Raw genomic sequence first — 20,344 nt, 5'->3', positions numbered from 1 at the left:
GGAAACAAAAGCCTGTGTTATTGAGACTTAAAAAGAGGATGCAAAATAGATTTATAATTATTGTAATTAGAATAAAAGCATGATTGCACTGAACTTAAATCCTGGTCCAAATTTCATACACATGCACAAACCATCTAAACAGAAATTAACTTCATAATTAATATTGGATCATTCCTATTACAAAAAAGGCACTATTAATTATTGATGATACTTGTGCTTTTCCCGAGCCATTTTCATCTTTTCCCCTCCAGTTCATGGAGTGCTGGGGGTAATTCAGCATGTACAAATAAATCTCTCAGAGGTGTGTAAGTTACTCCATGCTCCTGCATGCAGGAGGACCTGCTCCTGGATGTTCTTATCAAGCAGATTATAGAGGGGCATTTGTTTGCACAAGCAGAGCTAGAATATTCTCTTTAGAGTTCAGCTTCCTCCTTTCATCCCACCCACCACCAGACACTTCCTGACATTTCTCCTGCAGGCAGAGCAAGGCAACTGCCTTTTTTTTTTCCTTTTTCAACGGCTGCTCCTTCGGTTATCTGTGGGTGGTGGGGGAAGGGGATGTTATCTCAACAGCAAACACAGCCAGAGCAAGTCTGGGAATGAGGGGGAGTTTCAGGATGGAAATAGGCCCCTGCCAGCCCTCCTGCGTCTGTGTCTCTATGACTAAGCGTTCGCTTTTTAAAACTTGGCTTTTCTCTTTCCTTGATCCTTGTTGTTTCCAAGCCTCCTGTTCCCCTTTGTCCTGGCAGCTCCTGACATCACCAGCTCCACGGAAACGCAAATCCCACCCAGCACGTGGAGGGATAAAGCCAGAGCAGCTCCTGAGCTGGGACACAAACCCACGTCCTCACTGTGCCTGGGTCTCCCCTGTCTGCGCAGGGCTCAAGAGGAGACACCGCTGCAAATTGTTTTTACACAGAAATATTCCCTGTATTTTCTTCCAGCATTACAGCTCTGCCTCAAAAGAGTCTGCAGTATGCAAGCACCTAAAATTAAGAGGTCTCCACAGTTTTGTCCATCTCTGGGACAGAAAAGGCCACTTGCTGCTCATCTCCACATCCCTTCTCAGTCCATGACAAGGACAAAAGAGTTCATATGCACCAAATGGTTTAGTGGTGAACATGGTAGTGGTGCTGTGTTGATGGCTGAATTTGGTGATCTTAGAGGTCTTTTCCAACATAACAATTTCATGATTCTTTGTGACTACAACATCTGCATCAGCCATGTTTTCCTGAGCCCATCTCCCAAAGCTGTCCAGTTTGGATGCTCACTGGAAAGGAAACAAGATTATTTGTTGTTACTAATTCGTGTTTGGCCTGAAACACACAGCAGGGCTGTCCCACCTGCAGCTGGAATTCTCTGGAGAGACCCCACACTGGAGCAGAGACAGGAGTGCTGAGCCCCAACCCACAGGGCTGGCAGGTTTGCAGGAGTGCCCAGCCCCACTCCATACAGCTGGCAGGTTTTCTGGGTGATCTATATTCAGCTGTGCATGCCCATGGGGATGTGCAAAGATCATTCATCCAGTTCACTGAACTGCAGCCTGCCTGTGGAGGGGGTTTCGTGGTTCCTTTTTAAATGTCACTGGTTTAAAGAGGAATAGTCTCACACAGGATTGTGCAGCAGATTGGAATATGGACACTCCAGGGGTGAATTAAAAAGCAATTAAAAAACAATACTGTGCAACAATCTTATCTTTTCCCTACCTTATCCAGGCATTTATCTTGGTCTGTTCTGCTGGAGTCATCACCACATTATCTACTTTTAGCCACATTTGTGCACAGACAGTTCATGTAGAATCACAGAATCATGGAATGGTTTGGGTTCAAAGGGACCTTAAAGATCATCTTTTTTCAAACCCTGCTATGGGCAGGGACACCTTCCACTATCCCAGGCTGCTCCAAGCCCCATCCAACCTGGCCTTGGACACTTCCAGGGATGGGGCAGCCACAGCTTCTCTGGGTAACCTGTGCCAGGATCACCTGTGACCACACAGGGCCCCCTGTTCCCTCCTGCCAAATATCCCACCTAACCCTGTCCTCTGGCAATGACCCTTCTTGTCCTGTCACTCTAGGCCCTTGGAAACAGTCTCTCTCCATCTTTGTTGTTGTCCCCTTCAGGCACTGGAAGGCCACGATCAGGTCTTCCCAAAGCTGGGCCAACAACACCCAAGAGTCAAGAGCCCGAACAAGCTGAAGAATGTCCAGCTCTGGTTCTAACACCCTTCAGAGAATGCGCTTGGATATCTCAGACCACACCAGGGTTGATCTAGCTTTAAATGGTGGTTCTCACTGTCACTTCTTCATCTGTCCATTGTAGTATCAGCCTCAGCAAACCTGCAGCAGGCAGAGATTTCAACAGCTGATCTATGACTTATTGTAGTGACAGAATTCTCACAGAATATTTCATACAGTGATCTGAAAGCATTTTCTGTTGGATGTTGAAAGTTCAGATATTTCCATCACACCCTGGTTTACTTAGGAGAATCATGCAATGACACAAAGATGTCTGTTCCCATTAAAATGCTTGAACAAGTTCATTTTATACCATACTTTGGAAATCTACAACATAGCTCCAAGATGTTACAGTAGTTTTGTTGAGTCTTGTGATGCCAGTGGAGTTCTCCTGGTATTTGAGGTTATCCTGAATGGCTGAGCATTTGGCACTGGGATGACACAAAAACTGAGGTTTAGTCAACACAAAAACACGCACAATTTCTAAACTCCAACCTGAAAACATGAAGGCAGCTTTGGCAAAGCCTCAGAAACCAGAGGCTAAAAAGAAAAAAGCAAGTTTATTTTACTAAATATCTTCATTCCTAAACCAAACTCAAAATTTTAAGGTCTTCCTCCTACTTGAATTTCTCAGCATTTTCATTATGTTAATAAATATTTATTTTTTATTATATTTATTATGTAGTCATTTTATTTCTCTATTTTCTGTCTTCCTAGAAAATCCCAGTGAGAAATCCATGCATTTTCAGGTGGTCCACACACATAGAGCACACCTGTGCTGTGACCCACATGCTTTTAGGACACCTGTGTGTTCACAGTGGACTTTGATGCACAACATCTGGGGAGCCCTGACATGTGCAGCCCTGTATTGAGACTGCATTAGAATTTCCAACTCCTAAACAAATTAAATATAAATCCCTATTAAATTTTTATTGTCATTGTATTTTGTCCCCATTAAAAATATTAAAATATTAATTCTTTTAATTTGTAGCTGTCTAAAGATAAAATTATTTTTTAAAATTACTATAAAATTTGACATCAGGCTCACAGTTCAAATATTACATCTTTTTCCATTAAAAAAAACCCAAATTCTTTGAGAAATTTCACAAAACAACTCATCAACTAAATTTTTTTAGGTTTCAGGATAAGGATTATTATAATTTAGACTTGAGGATGAGGATTATTGCATTAATTAATAAATTATCACATTAATTATCTCTCTGTCCTTGGAATTCCGTGATTTCTAAGACAGACCTGACAGGATTTCCTAAATGAATCCAAATATTCTGTATCCAGCATTTCAGACCAGCTGAAGGACAGTGCTTCACTGTGACTGATCAATTCAGTCACCACTGAAATGCAGCTGCAGCTCAGCACCAGCCTGTAATTGTGCAAATCAGATAAACTGGGAAGTGGAGATTTCCTTTAAGACCAAGTTTTAATTAGCAGATAGATTATTTAACTATCAAAGAGACAGGAACGCATTGTTCTTATCAACTTCTGGTGCTGGCAATGTCTGACATTGCTCACAATAAAAAACCTCCATAATCTGTATCTCACACGTGGTTTCAAAGGTTTTCTTAATAAGCCATCAGTGTTCATTGGCTACATATTACATAGTTCTCTTTTAATTAGTGTTCTATCTTCTACTGGTTAACGATTCTCTTACTTCTCATACTAATTAGTGCCATGCTCAGTGTTTCTCTTCTTTTGGGTTTCTTGGGTCAGTGGTCCATGAGTAGGCAGTTGTGATCTCCCCCTGCCAGGATTACCCTTCACCCAGATGGAGTTGATTCAGCACCGTTGCCAGGTTGGGTTTATTAGTTCATTCCTCATCTTGGCAGTTCTGCCAGATGTCTTTGTGGCCCATCAATTGTGCATTTCCTGTGTCCACCATCATTGGCACATCCTTCTCCCCAGGTTTTGTTTAACTCCCTCGAGGTCTGAGCTCGTGAAGTATGTCCAGGACTAAACCTTAACAAGGCAACTCTACCAACAATAACTTGTTTTTCTAACACCTGGACATTACTTAGAGCTTGTGAGCTGCTTTTTGTTCCACTGATTAAACCTTCTTGTTGATGAGGCTTGAAAGCACGCACACATCAAACATCACAGAACACCCTTAAGGAAATGCTTACATAGTCCACATTTTGCAACAGTATCAACAAACGTTAAATTCAGCGAAGAAAAATCACTTAATTCAAAATGAATTAATTCACGAATGACGCAGCAGAGGTACAAGAGGCTGAACAGGTGAGGTGGGGGCCGTGAGGGCGGTGCTGTGGCCTGGCTGGGCCCTCACCGCGGCGGCGCCTGAGCCAAGAGACCACCGACCACCTGCCGCCACCGGGACAGCCCCGGCAGCCACGCCGCGAGGTCACTGCCCCCGCGTGGCCGCTGGAAGCGCCGTGACGGTGGCGGAGCTCCGGGGTCGCTGCCGCCGTGGGGTCCCGGAGCGTCCCCCCCCGCCCCGGGGCACCCCCGACGCCGCGGCCCCGCTGAGCCCCCGCCGCGCCTGCGCGGGCGCGCGCAGGCGCGCGGCGCATGCGCGGAGCGGCCCCGCGCTGGGCTGGTCGGGGCAGCTCCGGGAGCAGCGGACGCGGCCTGGCGGGTCCGAGCCCCCCCCCCCCCGCCGCTCTCGGGGAACCGCCGGGCCCCCCTCAGCCCCTCCCGCCGCTCCGCGGAGCCCCCCGGAGCCGCCGCCCCCCGGAGCGCGGGGGAGGCTGAGAGGGAGTGACCCCCGGCCCCTCGCCCCGGGCTGGGACAGCTGGGGGGGGGCGCAACATGGCGGAGGCCAAGGAGGAGGGGCCCGGCCCCCGCAGCAGGGTGAGTGGGGGGCGCGGGGGGCGCGGGCGGGGGCGGGATGCGGCGGGCGAGGCGCGGCCCCGCCGGGGGTCCTGGGGGCACCGAGCCACACGAGCTGCCCTGCCCCAGGCCGGCGGCGCTGCCCCTCCGGCCTCGGGGCCCTTTAGCTTCCTCTCCCCCAGGGCAGTGTCCAAGCATCATCGCCACGAGCGTCTTGGCATCACTTAAATAATAAACTTGCAGCTAACCAGGAGCTGTCGTCACCGTCTGTCTCCTTGTTTAAAGCAGGATGTCCTTGCTGCTCCTCTTAATTTCAGTTGTCCATGTCAGGCCAGAGTGAGTCAAGATGGCAGCACCATCCAATTCTTGGGTGCTCAGGCTGTAACCGTTGAGTGACTTCTGTTAGCCATGCCCCTTCCAGGACTTGGCTGTAAACCCTTGTGCTGGTACCTTCAGCCATGAACATCCCAGCTCTTGGTCTTTCACAACCTGGGTCATCATTGTCACCTCTTGGTCTGTAAGCACACTGTCCATTCTCATGTACTCGGTATCATAGAATCATTAAGGTTGGAAAACACCTCCAAGATGATCAAGTCCAACTTTACTTGAAGAATTACTTCATCTCTTAAACCAGTGGAAGGTTCTTTGTGGCCAACAGTTTGTAGCTTTGAAGGAACCATAGGTGAATGTTTTAAGCAGTGCTAAAAATAATCTTGCCATGACTCCAGTCCTCTTTCCTGCACATGTTTGGTTGAAAGCTTTTTGCCAGGAAAACCATATTTGTTCTTGCATGGAAGAGTCCATAGCCCACTATAAGACTGAGCTGTCCAGTTCCATTTTCCCAAGAAGCTTTGCCATTCTCCAGCCTTGGGAAAGACTAGCACAGGCTCAAGTTGTCTGTTGGTGCATGTGAGACAAGTTTAACTGCTGAATTTGTATCAGGGAACTTGAAACTTGTGATTACAGTGAAACTAATTGTTGATGAACATTGAAACTAATTGTTACCAAACAGAACATGACCTCCCAGGGTCTCACTGGGTGAGTTGCATAGACGTCTGACTGCTCTGCTGTGAGGGAGTGAAAATTTTCTGTGAATTTCTTAGACCCGTGTCTTTCAAACACAGGCTCCAGGAGTTTTATGGAATTGCTCACAGAAAGTACATAAACATGCAGGTCTTTGGGGGAATCAAATATTGGCTAGCTGCAAGAAGTGTGAGGGGAAATGGCTGCATGTAGGACAGTAACTTGAGAAATCTTGAATTAAGCTTCATTGCCAGTGATTGAAATGTTAGTGGACATAAGGAAACACTTTTACACTATGAGGACAGTTAAATGTTGGAGCAGGTTGCTCAGAGGTCATGCAGTCTGTCCTGGTGTCTCTGGTTTCTTCATGCTCACTGCCTTGACATGCTCCATTTATCTGTAGAGTTACTTGGTGTCACCTGCAGAAAAAGAGAATGTTGCCTTTTTTCTTCTCAAGCCTGTCAGTTATCCACCAAGGAATAACAAATATCCGGTCAATATAATCTTCATTGGTCTCAGGAAAAACAATTTCTCTCCCTGTTGGCTAATTATTCCCTGGGTGCCAAGTCTGGAAGTCTCCATCAGTTATTGCTTCATGTGTCCCTGTAGCTTATGGAAAGCTTCTTGTCCTGTTAGCATTGACAACATTCTGTGGTCCTGCTGAAGTTGAGGACTTCAGTAAAATTTAGAAATGATCCAGGAAAGTGGTGTTGTCCTGGGCAGGTTAAGTTAGGAGAGGAAACACAACTTGCCCATGAGACATCATCCCAAAGCTGTTTTTGTGCCAAGATGTTCTTGAGGAACATGGGGAGAAGTGAATCCTGAGCTGCTGCAAAGGCTGATGGAGCTTGTGAGGAGTGAGATTAGCAAACTGTAAATCCAGCACACAGAGATCTCCCAATAATTAATAAGGTCATGGAAGACCTGCATATCCCAGTTCTCTTTCCCACAGTGGCTCAGTTCCCATTATACAGGAGGTCATGGGTTTGCATTCTTCCAAGTCTTGTGCCTAAGACATAACAAGCATTTCTTATAAAAATTATTTTCCTTTGTGTGGAGAAAATAAAGACTAATTTAATGATTTCTTCAGACAGGAGCTTAGCAGTTGGTGGTGTTTTCAGAATTGTTCTTTTCAGTATTAGAATCTCTGCAATTATTCCAGAAGCACATACACTGAAAATGGCATGTTGCAAATCTCATGGATAAGCAGCCACCATCTTTTAACTCAATCCATGAATGAGCAGCAAACTAAAGAATAAAGTTTTTGCCTGTCTAAGACTGACAGAAGTTTATCTAATTTGATTTTTAATGGGTTTTGGTAAGTTTTTATGGCTAAATTGTTTTAGAGCAGGTTAATTTCTGCCCTAAATCAAACTGTTGTATATGCTAAGGAAAACATTTACTACATAAGATCAATATTAACTTGAAAAATATCTGCTAGTATGTTTTTTATGTAGTTTATAAAAATACTTATGGCAGTTCAATTTTAATTTTTGTACAGTATCATTGTTTTGAACAGTTAATTGTTTTGACTAGAATGTTTATTTATTTACAACAGTTGTCTATGACCCCTTGGACTAGAAAAGACAGTTTGGGCTGTACTGAAATTTGACACTTGGGCTGATGGAAATTAATGTGATATGAACAGGTGAACACTTGTGTGTCCACATCAATAAAACAGGTGTTTGCAAAAGATTTTTAATTTTGCATGACTGTAATTAAAAATTGAAGGAGATCATCTCCTTTCGGAAGTTTTTTTGCCGAATTGCTCCAGAATGATACAAAGATGATGAAAATATTTCTCTGCCAAGGCTTGTGCACCTCTGAAAGGATGTTTTAGTGTCATAATCTTTGAATTCTCTTTCCAAAAATGAGCATAATGGATCCCAGGCATTTAGATTAAGACTTCTCACATTGTGTAAAATACAGAAAGTCAAGTCAGCTCTTTGTGCCCATTTCAAGGCCTTTTGCATCTTTAGGATTGTGGAATTTAATTCTGAAATCACTCACAATGTTCTTGAAGTGGTTATCTGAACTCTTCTCTCATTAGGGGTTGGAACTGGATGATCTTTAAGGTCCTTTCCAACCCAAACCATCCGGATTCTACAACTGATGACTCTTGTCATCAATTGTACCCCATCATTCCTTCCAGAATGCCTTTCCCTAAGTCTTATACAAAGTTTTCTCTCAGGAACTTCAAGATTTTCTGTCAATGACTGACTCAGTTCAGGTGATTTCCATCATCCATTCCATGAGTATGGTAACAGCCTAAGAGCTCTTGGACCTCACATGTGCTTGTAACACTTGTTCTCTGGGATCCTCTAAACTCTTTAAAAGGTTTCTGCAGCAGAGAATATTTCATTGAGGACATGTCAGCAGAACTGGGGGTGCTTGCAGTGTCCATCCTCATAGCCTGTGTTTTGCCTGTAGTGCCATTCTCTTTTCCTCTGGAAGTGCTCCTCAGAAATTCCAAGGGAAATAAAAAGCTTAAGAGACTGTAACTTGCTTTACCAAGCTGATCCAAAAATTATGTCACATGTCTATCCTTTCTGTAAATACTGATTGAAGAATGATGGTAATGTATTTCATTTTGGTTACCATGTTTTCTACTGCTTTAGATAAATTTGTTTAATTTTAAAAGCATCTGGAAGTATTATAGGGGTTACCTCTACATTAGATAGTCTTAAAGTGTGCTGTGTCTAATGCCTTAGAATTTTTTAGTAAAAAGAGTGTGATGACCAATTGTTGTCATAACCAAAGTTTAATACATGGGTGGCAAACCCAGGACTTTAATTCTACATTTAGTCCTTTTCCCTTTTGATAGCTGGTCCGCAGTCCCAGGGCAGGATAAATTGCTGCTGCCAGAATTCCTTAATTTCTTTTGGAAAGAGAGGAAACCTGAATCATTAGCCTAATAAACTAATGCTTAGTTGTCTAAATTTAGGTGAGAAGAACTTGAAACAGAATTAGCACAACTATACAGAGCTATTCCCACAGGAGACATTTTGGAGTACTTCCTTTTTTATTATTATTATTTTAATAACTTATTTGTGTACTTCTGCAAATCTTGATATTTCTTAAAAATGTTGAAAGTACATTAAAATATTTAATCTTTAAATGGTGCTGTTTGCTGAGGAAGCTTTATGAAGTACAGTTAATGCAGGCTATCAACGGCATTTTATTGTGTTTAATTGTGGAAAAGGCAAAAAGGAAGCCAGAGTTAGGAAGGTACTTTGAAGAATGAAGTAGATATTTTGTCTAAGGGCAGAAATACTGAAATAGAATTGGATGTACATCCAGGCTCTCCCATTTGCATCATCAATTGCTGTTGACGCTGAACTCTTCTTAGGAGAAGGGAAAGGACTTGCAGTACCTGATGGAGCTGAGCCCAGTCACCAGTGTGGGGCTGGGAGCACAAACAGGCTGAGCAGAAGATGGTCCTGCTGTGTTTGTCAACAAGCAAAAGGTGCTACAGTTGTAAATTTTCTCAATTTGTGCACAAAACCACCTTGTGGTTTTCTTAATTGAGGACAGATCCTAATGATGAGCAGAGAACTTCAGGTTCAAACAGTTCACTGTCTTTAAAAATTAATTTACAGTGGGTTGGGTTTATTTTTTCTTCTATTACTAATATAGTTAGTAGCAACTAATTACTAACATAGTTAATCATCTTTCTGGAAGAGACATTGAGTAGAGTTATCTTCCTGAGGTTCTACTGCTGCTGCTCCACCCTGAATTGTCACCCTTGGTACTTAGTTGTTTTCCATGGGCTGGCTTTCCCTAAAAGACACAGTGATGGCTCTCTTAATGAGCTGTTCAGCTTCTGAGCTAAATGGAATTAAGGGGATTCCATGCTTTGCCAAACATCATCTTCTCGCTAGCCATACTTTTGAAAACTTTGGTCAAAACCACATTTGTGATCTGGACAGTGCTGGCCTGCTTGTGGAATAGACTAAAATATGTAACTGAACTGAAATGCTTGGTTTGGAGTAAGTAACTGCTGAGCATCGCAGCATGAACATACATATTGTCACAGACCCTGCTCTGATATTGGGGATTTTTACATCCTTGTAATTTCCATTTTGTGTTCCTGCCTTACACTGTGAGAAACTGGAATTCTTTTTATTTCAGCTTATTTACATCCTTAGTGTAACCAAAGTCCCAGCCTTAGTGGTTGTGTCTTACCAGCAGCAGAGAAGTTCAGCACAGAGCCAGGGGTGAGGTTTTGAGGGAAGAAGTTATTTGTTTGGAAACGAAATCTTTCTTGTGGATGTCTTGGTTTGTTTGCTTGCTGTGTGGTTTGTGTCTGTGTGTGTTTCTTAAATGCAAAGCCCAAAACACATCAAAATCTGGTGTCTTTGCAAAGACCATGGCAAGGAAATTTGTTGTTAATAACAGATATTAAGGAGAAATTCTTCCTTTTGAGGGTAGTGAATCCCTGGCACAGGTTGCCCAGAGAAGCTGCCCCCATCCCTGGAAGTGTCCAAAGCCAGGACTGGACAGGATAGGACTTGGAGCAACCAGAGATAATGGAAGTTGTCCCTGGCCATGGTAGGGCTTGGAATAAGATGATCTTTAAGATCCTTTCCAGCCCAAATCAGTCTGGGATTCTCTTGATTGCAAAGTGAAACCATTACATGTGGAGCTACTTCCTTCTTAAATCCATGATTTTGTGGGTGAATGGGAGACGGACTTGGATCCTCCTGTGTTTTTGTAGGTATAGATTAAACTTACCAATATTCCAGAAAAAATAAGGCTCTCTGTGACTTCTGTGTGTTTGACAAATTCATCTTGGCCTCACGTATGTTGGTAACAGTATGCAGGTTCTGTGTGTGTGCTGGGTGGGTATGTAACTGTAAAGTTTGTTTGGAATTGGCCTGTGAATATTCCAAAAGTTCAGGAATATCAGAAAAGCCTGGTGACAGAAAGGGATGATAAACTTCCATGCTGAACTGCTTCCTGTGATTTCTGGTGAATCGTCCAGGATTTTTAAAACACAGAAATGAAAGGGGAGCAGCACATGCCTAAATCTTCTGTCCTGATACTTAAAAATTGCAGATGTGTGAGATGCAAGGTAAAACTGTATTTCTTAAACAGAATAGAGGGAGGCACAAGCAGCTGGGAAATGCCTGCTTTTAAACATGTACTGGAGCATGTTTGAGATTTGCCTTTAAAAACTCCCATCACCATCTCCATTGTATTACCCTCAGACTGGATTAAAAACAATCTTTTAAAGTGTTCAGCATGGCTCAGGGAACACTCAGAGACACCCGAGCTGTCCCTCAGGGCTCTGAGCCCATTCTGGGTGGGAAGGTGCCGTGTGCCTGCCGGGGCTGGGGGTCCCAGAGCCGGCTGGGGGGGGCCTCTGCTCAGCTCTATGGCTGTGACCCCACCAGGTTCTCTTCCTGCCTCAGCTGTTCTTTTCCTGTAGCAGGTATCTGCAGCAGCCTGGCTCTTTGTTACCCTGTCTCTTCCCTCCCTAGGTGCTCTGAAGGTATGAATCCATAGGGCTGGCCGTGTTTCAGCGGGAAGCAGCTCCGGCAGGACCCGCTGTGTAATTCTGCATGTGCCACGCGGTTGGCTGCCTGCCTGGCATCCCTGCCAGGGCCGTGTCATGTGGAAAAGGTCAGGGGATGCTTCCTGAGCTCACCCACCTGCCTCAAGAATAGCGATTCAAATTTCTTTTTTTTTTTTTTTAATTATTTGTTTGTTGAGGGCTTTTTTGTGGCTTTGGTGGGGGGAGTGTTTGTTTTGTTGTTTGGTTTTTTTGTTTTCTGTTTTTTGTTTCAAACGGTGTCTTGTCAGTTGAATGAATTCTGGAGTGGGGGTAATGCTGTGCATAGAGGGACAAGAAAATTACAGGCAAACTGAGACTCATCTCTTACTGTTTTTAATTGCAGTTCTCTTAACATCTGCTTCCTTTCCACAGTTTACTTATGGGTATGTTAAAATCTAGGATCAAACTTCAGAAGCTTACTAGAAAGACTCATCTGTGTGTGTAAAGTACTTACACCATTTTGTTTATTTTTCAGTGGAATTCTCTGTCTTGCATACAAAACAATACTGTAGCCATAGGCAGCTTCTCTTTATGTTGCACAAAAATAATCTATGAATAGTTTGATTTATGGATGCCATGGCAGTGTTGAACACTGTTAAGTTATGGATCAGCTTTTTTAGTTATTTCAAATTAGCACATTGTATTGAAGTGTAAATATGTGTCCTTTTGTCCCCTGCTCCCAGCAAAGCCAGGTTAGTGCTGAGGCTGTGACACTGCCCCCTTGGAGTCTCATATGCATCTATAAAAAAAACAGTGACATATCTAGTGGATTTTTTTTTTTTTTTTTAATAAAAGCAATGCTGTCTTTATTTATAGAGTAGTTAATTTTAAGCAAGTCACATTGCATTCATTGCTTTTTCACCATTTCTGTATTCTTGTTTCATTTCATTCACTCATTTATTTGTTTTTTACAGCCTGAGTAGGCAGAGAACTGCTTTGTGTGCAGTGCTAGCTAATGAGGCAGTCACTAAAAAAGATATAGCCTAAAACATTGAATTTCACTAATACCAAATTCAAACTGCTCTGTATTAAACTCTTACAGAGTTAAATGGTTAAAAACACTAAGAATTATTATTCTCTGGCAAATATTGCCCAAGGTGATTGATGAAAGTGTTTTAGAATATTGTATTATTGAGTTTTGTTTTACAACTGCAAGTGTGTTTTGAGGACTGAGCTGAAGAGTTGAAGCCTCAGTATCTGAACAGAAAACTTTCTGTTCCTGAAACTTTCCTTTTGTAGTTATCAAGGACTTAATGTGTGTTGTCGAGGTACCTCTCTCCTTAGATCTGGCAAAAGTGACCCAGAGGAAATACTATGTTTGTCCCTCAAGTACTTTTGCTCCACTCCTCACTAAATCTTAAAAAATCTGAGCAGAAAAAATAAAAGGAATTAAGAGTGATGATGGCTAATGAAAGGAGGATGACATAGGGAAGGGACTAGAAGTGTATAACTGAGAGAACACCCCACATTAATGCAGAAAAATACCCCACATTAATGCAGAAATATATATATATAATTTTTCCGTGTGTGTGTAGATACATATGTGTACACACACACAATCATCCAAACACTTCCCCTGGTTTTCTCCCTATGAATTTACACTATGTGGGAGTTCTGATGCTATTCACAGCTAGAAACTAGATGGTGGCTTAGATAAGGCTGCTGGTACTGTCAGATGCTGGAGTTCCTGGTTTATAAATATTTCCAGGAAAAGCTTTTGACCACAGACACAGATCTCCCTCTGTGTTTGAAAACCTTTTGAAGGAAGAAGATATCCAAGATGATCTCTTCTTTTAATAGCTTCGCAAAATAACAAGTAAAGAAACAAAACAGGGTTGGTTTTTTCCCTAGGATGAACTTGTGTTTGTGAAGTGTCTTGGGTTCTTTCCAGGTAGATTGTGTTTTCCAGATTCTCCATAGTATTTATGGGAGTCACTCATGCTCTTGCAGGTGGCCACTTGTGCTTAGTGTTTCTTTGAATGAAAGAGAGAAATCCACTCTGCAAAATGTATCCCTTGCTAATTCGAATATTCCTGGAGTTGTCAGCTGCTGGCAAAAGATTTGTTACCCCAGGAGAGGAGAAGGAGTCCCTGGATGTGTAAGGCAACCAGGGTTGTGTGGGACCTGGAATACTTTCCCCCAGGTACTCTGGGTTTCAAAAGAGTTAAAGAATTACTTTGATACAAGCCTACTCTGAGAAAAGGGTGAGCTCGTGCTTTATCTCAACTGAAAACATCCTTCATCCTACCATCAAATTCTGTTGTGTCATTTTTTGAGAGGATAGAGAATTCCTGACAGGAAGTAAAAAAAGATCAAAGAAGGTCAGTGTAGAGTCAAGGACCTGGGCGACTGTTTTTGCCTCCCAAAACTTCATGCTCTGATATTATTATCAAATGGCAACAAGTTCCTTTCCATGTTCTTCTCTAAAAGCAGCCCACCCCTGCTGTCCCTGTCCTCAGCAGCACATACAAACACTTAGTATATCCAGTATTTATGGGGATTAGTTTTACACCTGTGTAAACTTAGTTGGCTGTGAACGGGCTTCTAGATCAACATTAAACTTCCATCTCCCAGATCCCATGAGATCATTACAGCAAGAACAGAGCTCAGGCCTTGCAAACCTTCCTGGCAGGTGGTTCCTTACTCTTTCTCTGTAGATTACATGGAGAAGACTTGCATCGGCCTTGTGGAACTATAACCTTTTTTTGGTTTGTTTTGGTTCTGTGCTTCACTTTTCCAGCCTCAAGTGTCTGCTCAGAGAAACTAAAAGTTCTGGTGCAGTATCCAACTGACTTGATACCATGCTGGACAGGTCCTCACTATTCCATGTGTATCCAGTTAAACTAAAGGAGCTACCTTGTCTTTGCAGAACTGCAAGTGGTACTGGAAAGGGACTTTTTGCCATCAAATGACCTCTGGGACAGTCTGTTGTCATCCTTTTTTAGAGCTGGCTGCTACCAAAATGATAGTTCCCATGAAAGTCCTGAGAAATACTGGATTTATCCACTAAATGACTTAAGTTAAATGAAATTAAGGCTCATCCCTTTGCTATCAAATCCCATTACTTTCCCTAAGATGGCTTAAGAATTGCAGTGTGAGCAGGATCTACCAGGAAAGAAGTGTAGAGCTGGCAACTCAGAGAAAGGAGAGAGGGCTTAAATGAGTTACTGTTATCTCTTGGGCAGAAAAGAAGGCTGCTCATGAGTTGGACATTCTGAAGGAAACTTTAATTATCCTTCTCCAGGCAACATCCAAGCATGCCAACAAATTCAACATCTGTCAGAGGATGTTTAATGCAGACAGATTTTTGTACAGCACTCAGTCAGCATCTGGTTCTTCTGCGCTCACACTGACACTTGCTGTGTTGGGAAGTTAAGCATTGCATTTCTCTGTTCCTGGAAAAGGGACATTCCCTGTAAGAGAGGTGAAACCCTTGGATATGTGCAGCCCATGGTAGTGGGAGCTGCTTGTGCTCCTGGTTTTCACTTGAGATGTTCAGAGGGAATGAAGGCCCGTAGAGCGTCAGGGCAGAGTCTGTGGCCTTGACCTGGTACCAGTATCCCAGGTAGAAGAGAATTGTCATTCCCTTCCCTCTCTCCTCTGGGAGGCAACACTATTTCTAAGTTTTCCTCGTGTGCCTTTTCTATGTATTCTGAACTCATTAGGGCAGGTTTGGCTTCTCAGTGATGTAACAGTCTTAATTCATAAAAATTTGCTTGGGGCAAGGAAGGAGGAAGAGGAATTGTGATCCTTCTGCTTGGTTTTGATCAGATACTTATTAGCAAAGTACTTGTCAACTGACCAAGACAATGACACAGTGCTTTCCTTTTTTACAGTTTGAAGATAAATCTGATGCGGTATTTGATATTACAGAAAAATGTAAGTATTTCTATTTATTCTTGAATGTCATAGTTTCACTTCCTTTCTTGGAAGTGTCATTGCTGCTGAACAAGACTGTCTTGCCTTCATCCCAGCCCTTCCTGCTCACTCCCTCCTACATTGCCTTCTCCACAAGTGCTACAAGTGAGGTGAATGGAAATTAGTGTTTTTAATTTCTTTGGTTTGTATTACTCAGTTGAGCTTTTGCTTCAGAGTGGTGAAGGTGACTGAACCATTTCTATGTCGGCAATGTTTTCACAGTAATGTTGGCCTGAAAAGGCTGAGAGTATTCAAGGGATTGCAGCATGAGCCAGATTAGGACACTCACCCTTCTCCTTTGCTACACATGAAGTTGGTCAATTTTCAGACTGTTTACTGGGATTTTTTTCTCCCTAGGTGGTGAAATTCTGGATGCAGAGATGTCTGAGGATGCTGACCACAACTTAACACCCGCCCTCGAGAGCTTGTCTTACGGAGTACCGAATCGAGCAGGACCTGAAAATTCACTGCAGGGTGATGATCATGATTATTTTCTGAACTCTGGGGATCTTGCAGGCATACCTGTTGTTGGGAGTGACAACGAAGATGATCAGAATTTCACTCCAAAAGACACTCTTTCTTCAGCGATTGGTGATGAAGATCATCTGGAAGAGGGCAAGAGAGTTCCAGATCACAAACTGGACAGTGAGAAAGAAATTCAGGTTCAGAATGCAATCCAGAAGGATCTCACTTCTCCCTTTGATCAGGGCCCTGTGTTTAAATCACTTCAAAAAGATTTTAGCATAACACGAGATAATGGCAAAGAGACTTTTTCAGCAAAGGACAAGAATAGAGAAGGACATTTTCAAGAATGTGAAAAACAGTTGGAAAAAATCCCTAAAGATGTGGATTCTAGGTTGAAAAGTGGTTTTCTTGACAAAACAGGTAACTGTTGACATCACAGACCTGGCTGCCCAGCAAAGAGGAAGAAAGAACTAGAGAGAAATCAGCAATAGGGCTAATTATTAAAAACATCATGTTGTTGAAGAGAACAGGCAGAGCTGTGTTAGGGGAGCATTTTGTGAAGAACCCTGAAATCCAATGAACTCTGTGTTAGGAGGAGGATTTGCAAAGGGCATGACAGGGTCAGGGAGGTCTCATCCTCCACAGCTTGTTACAGAGCCTCAACATATCCTTTGTTGTGGTTTCCTAAACCAAGCTGGGTGACAATTCAAGCTTCCTTTTGGTTTTTCTCACTGTTTTTTATAGACCATGGAACTTCTTAAAAGAAAAGGTGATGAAGTTTAGGTTAATTTGATGGCCAGTAAAGATTTTTTGAGTGAAGCACCAATTCTTCACTAATGCCTAGGCATTTGAAACAGTATGGATTTGATAGTATCAGGGAAAGTCTTGCTAGAAAGGAGTTAGTGTTGGCAGGAACTAAGCCAGAACATAGTTTGAAATCTGCTTTTCCTGGGAGACTGCTCCCCTTCTTCCTCAAATACTTGTGTCTTGGACTTCATCCAGCCAACGTGGAGAGAATCAAAGATGCCTAAAATCCCTTTCTCATTTGACAGTCTCTGTAATCTTGCTGCCCACACACTTATTTTTGACTTCCCAAGCTCTGAAAGTTACAGCAGAACAGTGAATGAAGGAGTTAAGAATAACCAAGCACATGATTTAGGCTTATTCAGCAGAGGGAGGGTGAGCCAGCACGTGAGGGACTCCTGGCTGCTTGTTCACTCACAGCTTACAGTTATGAGGTTTAAACTTCATATGTTCAGCAACAGCATCTTAAAATCAGTGCTTCCAGGTGGCACCAATGATAGAGAAGCAATAAAGATATTTCTTTAAATACAGTTACAGATCTATCTCTACTTTTACCTTCAGTTAGAAATAAAGGGAGGAATGTTTCTGTACATAAGATATATTTCATAAAATTGTAAATACCTACAGTTAAAAGATCAGGTGAAGTAGTCAGTAGTTGAAACCTGAAAGATAAATGTTCATGGTAGCATCCGGTATGTAGGCAAATCCACGTTTTTTAAATAATATATTCTGAAAAAGCAGAAGATGCTATTTCCTGAGAAGAGGGGGAAAGTCAAAAGAACAGCAAAGAAAAGGCTGGAAGATGTTGCTCTGAAAAGTATTTTCTGATTTAAATATCAAAACAGGAATGTCCAGAACCTGCATGGTGTGGAAAATTCTGAATGAACAATTTGCGTCGGAAGTTTACAACTATTTTGCTGGAATGGGAAAATAATGATCCAATAGAATAATTTTAAAAGAGTCAGTTCTCTTTAGGGATTACCAGCTTACTTGCAAGGAGGAGAAAGGGAGTAGTTTAATAGTGGTGAGGTGCTGTCAGACACTGGGGTTGGGGAGCAGAATGAGACTCTGATAGTTTTAAAGGAAATGCATTGGAACCTGTATTCATTTCTATTTAATGTATATGTTTTCCTCAGTTCATAATCAAGTAGAAGAAACATTACGGACGCAGTTAGCGCCACAAACTCCAGAAACTAACTTCAGGGTAAGCTATAGATCTTTCAACCACTTTTGCAAGTGCAGCGATATGATGGAATAATTCAAAATACGTATTTTGTATTTGAGTGTAAATTTGAGTGTTAAGGAAACTCATCTTCTGACTCTTAGACATCTTTGCTACTTAAACAGTACATATAATTTTGTAAAATTTTCCTGACCCTCTCTTTGGATTGAGGATTCTTTTGGTAGCCACTTTCCTGTTCAGCATGGTTGGAGTGACCGGTGAGCCGAACCTACAGCTGGATGCATCCACCTGACCTGCTGCCTTTTTTCCACATGAGCCAGGGAACAGCTGTATCCACAGGAGACACTCCCAAACAACCAACTTACAGAGCTGGGTGTCTTCTGCTTTGGCCAGAGGAGTGGAAAGCATTGGGGGTGGGATGAGAGAGGGGGCTGCAGGGAGGTTGAGGCAGCAGCTGCTGCCCAGCATTTCTCCCACCTTGGCAGGACCCAAATCTCTTGGTCTGCAACACAAACTCCCCTTGGCAGCAGCCCAACTCCTCATGGCAGATGCAGGAGGGTGAATTCTTTTTCATATTATTGTTTCAGGAGTCTAGCTACCTATTTTCTAGTAAGGAATCTATTGGACAAGAGCTGAATTCCTTTGCACCAAATATTAGAATTAAGAAGGAGCCTTTGGATGACGAATATGCTAAAGCTATGGCCCCACAGCAGGGACTATTAGACAAAATTAAAGATGAACCTGGTAATTCTGAGGTAAGTTTCCCATTGCATTTCTCATTTTGGTCTGACAGCTGACCGCTTAAGCTGAACATAAATTCAGCAATTTATTTAGTTTGTTGACCGAAATTTAACTTGAAGAACATAGTTTAGTGGAAGGATTTTTCCCTCTTACAGTACTATGAAACCCACTCCCCCTCAACTTTTTGATGTCTTGTTATCTTGTCTCTGAAAATGTTTTTCTTTTCAGTTAGAAACAAAGCCAAATGCTCTAAAACTTCTGTTACTAAATCTGTCGCAATATAGACAGTTTATCTAACTAGGAAATAAACTGTAAATCACATTTTTTAAAAATACTTTATGAGCAGTCACAATTAGAGATATGAATTAAAGCAGTGTTATTGCTGCTACTCCCTTCTTAAAAGTTGCCTTTGCAAGCACAGTAGTTTGTTCTTGTTTTAAATTAACACTTAAAGGTCTTACCAAAATATTTGAGTACTTACACATCAATGAAGTCAATTTAAGTATGTGTTTAAGTGACTTTCTCATTCAAGACTGACACTTTTTATGATGATACAGGTAAAACTCAGTAATTGAAACCTGGAAAAGGTCTGCCCTCTGGACTGAGTAGTGCTGGGGCTAGGATTGCTGAGCTCCAGCCGATCTCTGTCCCACCGGTTTGCTGTGTGACACCAGGGAAACTAGCTGTGCTGCAATTCCTGTCTCCTCACTGCTCATATCTGGGTTACATGTCAGACTGGATATGTTAAAGGTGTGCAAAACTTCCCAAAGTGATGCATCCCTTTGCACCGACACACAAGTGCTGGTGTTCCTGTGCAGGTGTTAGTTTTTAGCATCAGTCTCTGTTCTTCTGCTGAACCTCCTCTGCTCTCCGGGCCTATCTTTCCAGCACTTCTTCTTCTTTTCCCATAATACTCTCAATTTAATAAGTAAAGTATTTGCAACTTCAGATTTTACTGTCCTTCTGATTTGTTCAGTCTCTGGGATTGTTTGGGTTTATTTTTCCTTGAACCTATAGAATATCAAACCACGTGTAGATTAGTTAAATCTGTCTCTTCTTTTGTCCTCCCAAGATGGCATCTGCTGTGTGGATTTGTGTGGAATGCAAGGCGAGATGTCTGTGGTTATCAAAGATCATATTAATAAGTAAAAATGAAGACTTGAAGAATTTAAATGTCAAATATCGTATGGTTCAAAATATTCCTTCCTGGAGTAAAATCCTGTGATTATCAACTCTGCCTGATACTGGAAAAGTAGGAGAACTGAGTTCATTTTGTTTTGCTTTAGATTGGAATTACTATGGGGGGGTTTTATGGATTATTTTTATATTTTCTGAAAGATAAGAGCATTTCTTGCTGTAACCAATAGTTGGAGCTGAAGGTTTTTTGGCTTTCAGCACTGTTTCGCTGCTGTGAAACTGCTTGATCATGCACAGTTGATGTCAGGATTTGCCTCCATTTCTTTTCCTACTCTTGACTAAGGATACAATTGCAGTTAAAGTGCCTTAAAATCTGTATGTCTGAAAATGATTAATTTAATAATAATAATAATAATAATAATAATAATAATAATAATAATAATAATGGTGCTTAAGAATCTCATCACAGCATGCCCA

General features: G+C 42.1%; 1 protein-coding gene across 7 annotated transcripts in view; it reads left to right on the top strand.

The window, feature by feature from the left end:
• Nucleotides 1-4,901: 4,901 nt before the first annotated feature.
• The window catches only part of ZMYM4 (zinc finger MYM-type containing 4), a 39,018-nt gene continuing 23,575 nt past the window's right edge, over nucleotides 4,902-20,344 (top strand). For 2 of the 7 annotated variants that reach the window (XM_058856248.1, XM_058856246.1), the window contains exons 1-5: nucleotides 4,902-5,060; nucleotides 15,456-15,498; nucleotides 15,895-16,422; nucleotides 17,943-18,010; nucleotides 18,577-18,744. In XM_058856248.1, coding sequence (XP_058712231.1) covers nucleotides 5,019-5,060; nucleotides 15,456-15,498; nucleotides 15,895-16,422; nucleotides 17,943-18,010; nucleotides 18,577-18,744 — 849 coding nt within the window. In that variant the 5' untranslated portion in view covers nucleotides 4,902-5,018. Of the gene's footprint in view, nucleotides 5,061-11,545; nucleotides 11,688-15,455; nucleotides 15,499-15,894; nucleotides 16,423-17,942; nucleotides 18,011-18,576; nucleotides 18,745-19,311; nucleotides 19,481-20,344 lie in introns of those variants that run through there. The other 5 variants (XM_058856247.1, XM_058856251.1, XM_058856252.1 and 2 more) reach the window with 5 other exon arrangements.

This window comes from Poecile atricapillus, chromosome 24 (genome assembly GCF_030490865.1).
Source record: "Poecile atricapillus isolate bPoeAtr1 chromosome 24, bPoeAtr1.hap1, whole genome shotgun sequence".
NCBI classification, from domain to species: Eukaryota; Metazoa; Chordata; class Aves; order Passeriformes; family Paridae; genus Poecile; species Poecile atricapillus.
Note: the sequence above shows the minus strand (reverse complement) of the source record. Positions and strands in the feature narration are given on the sequence as shown.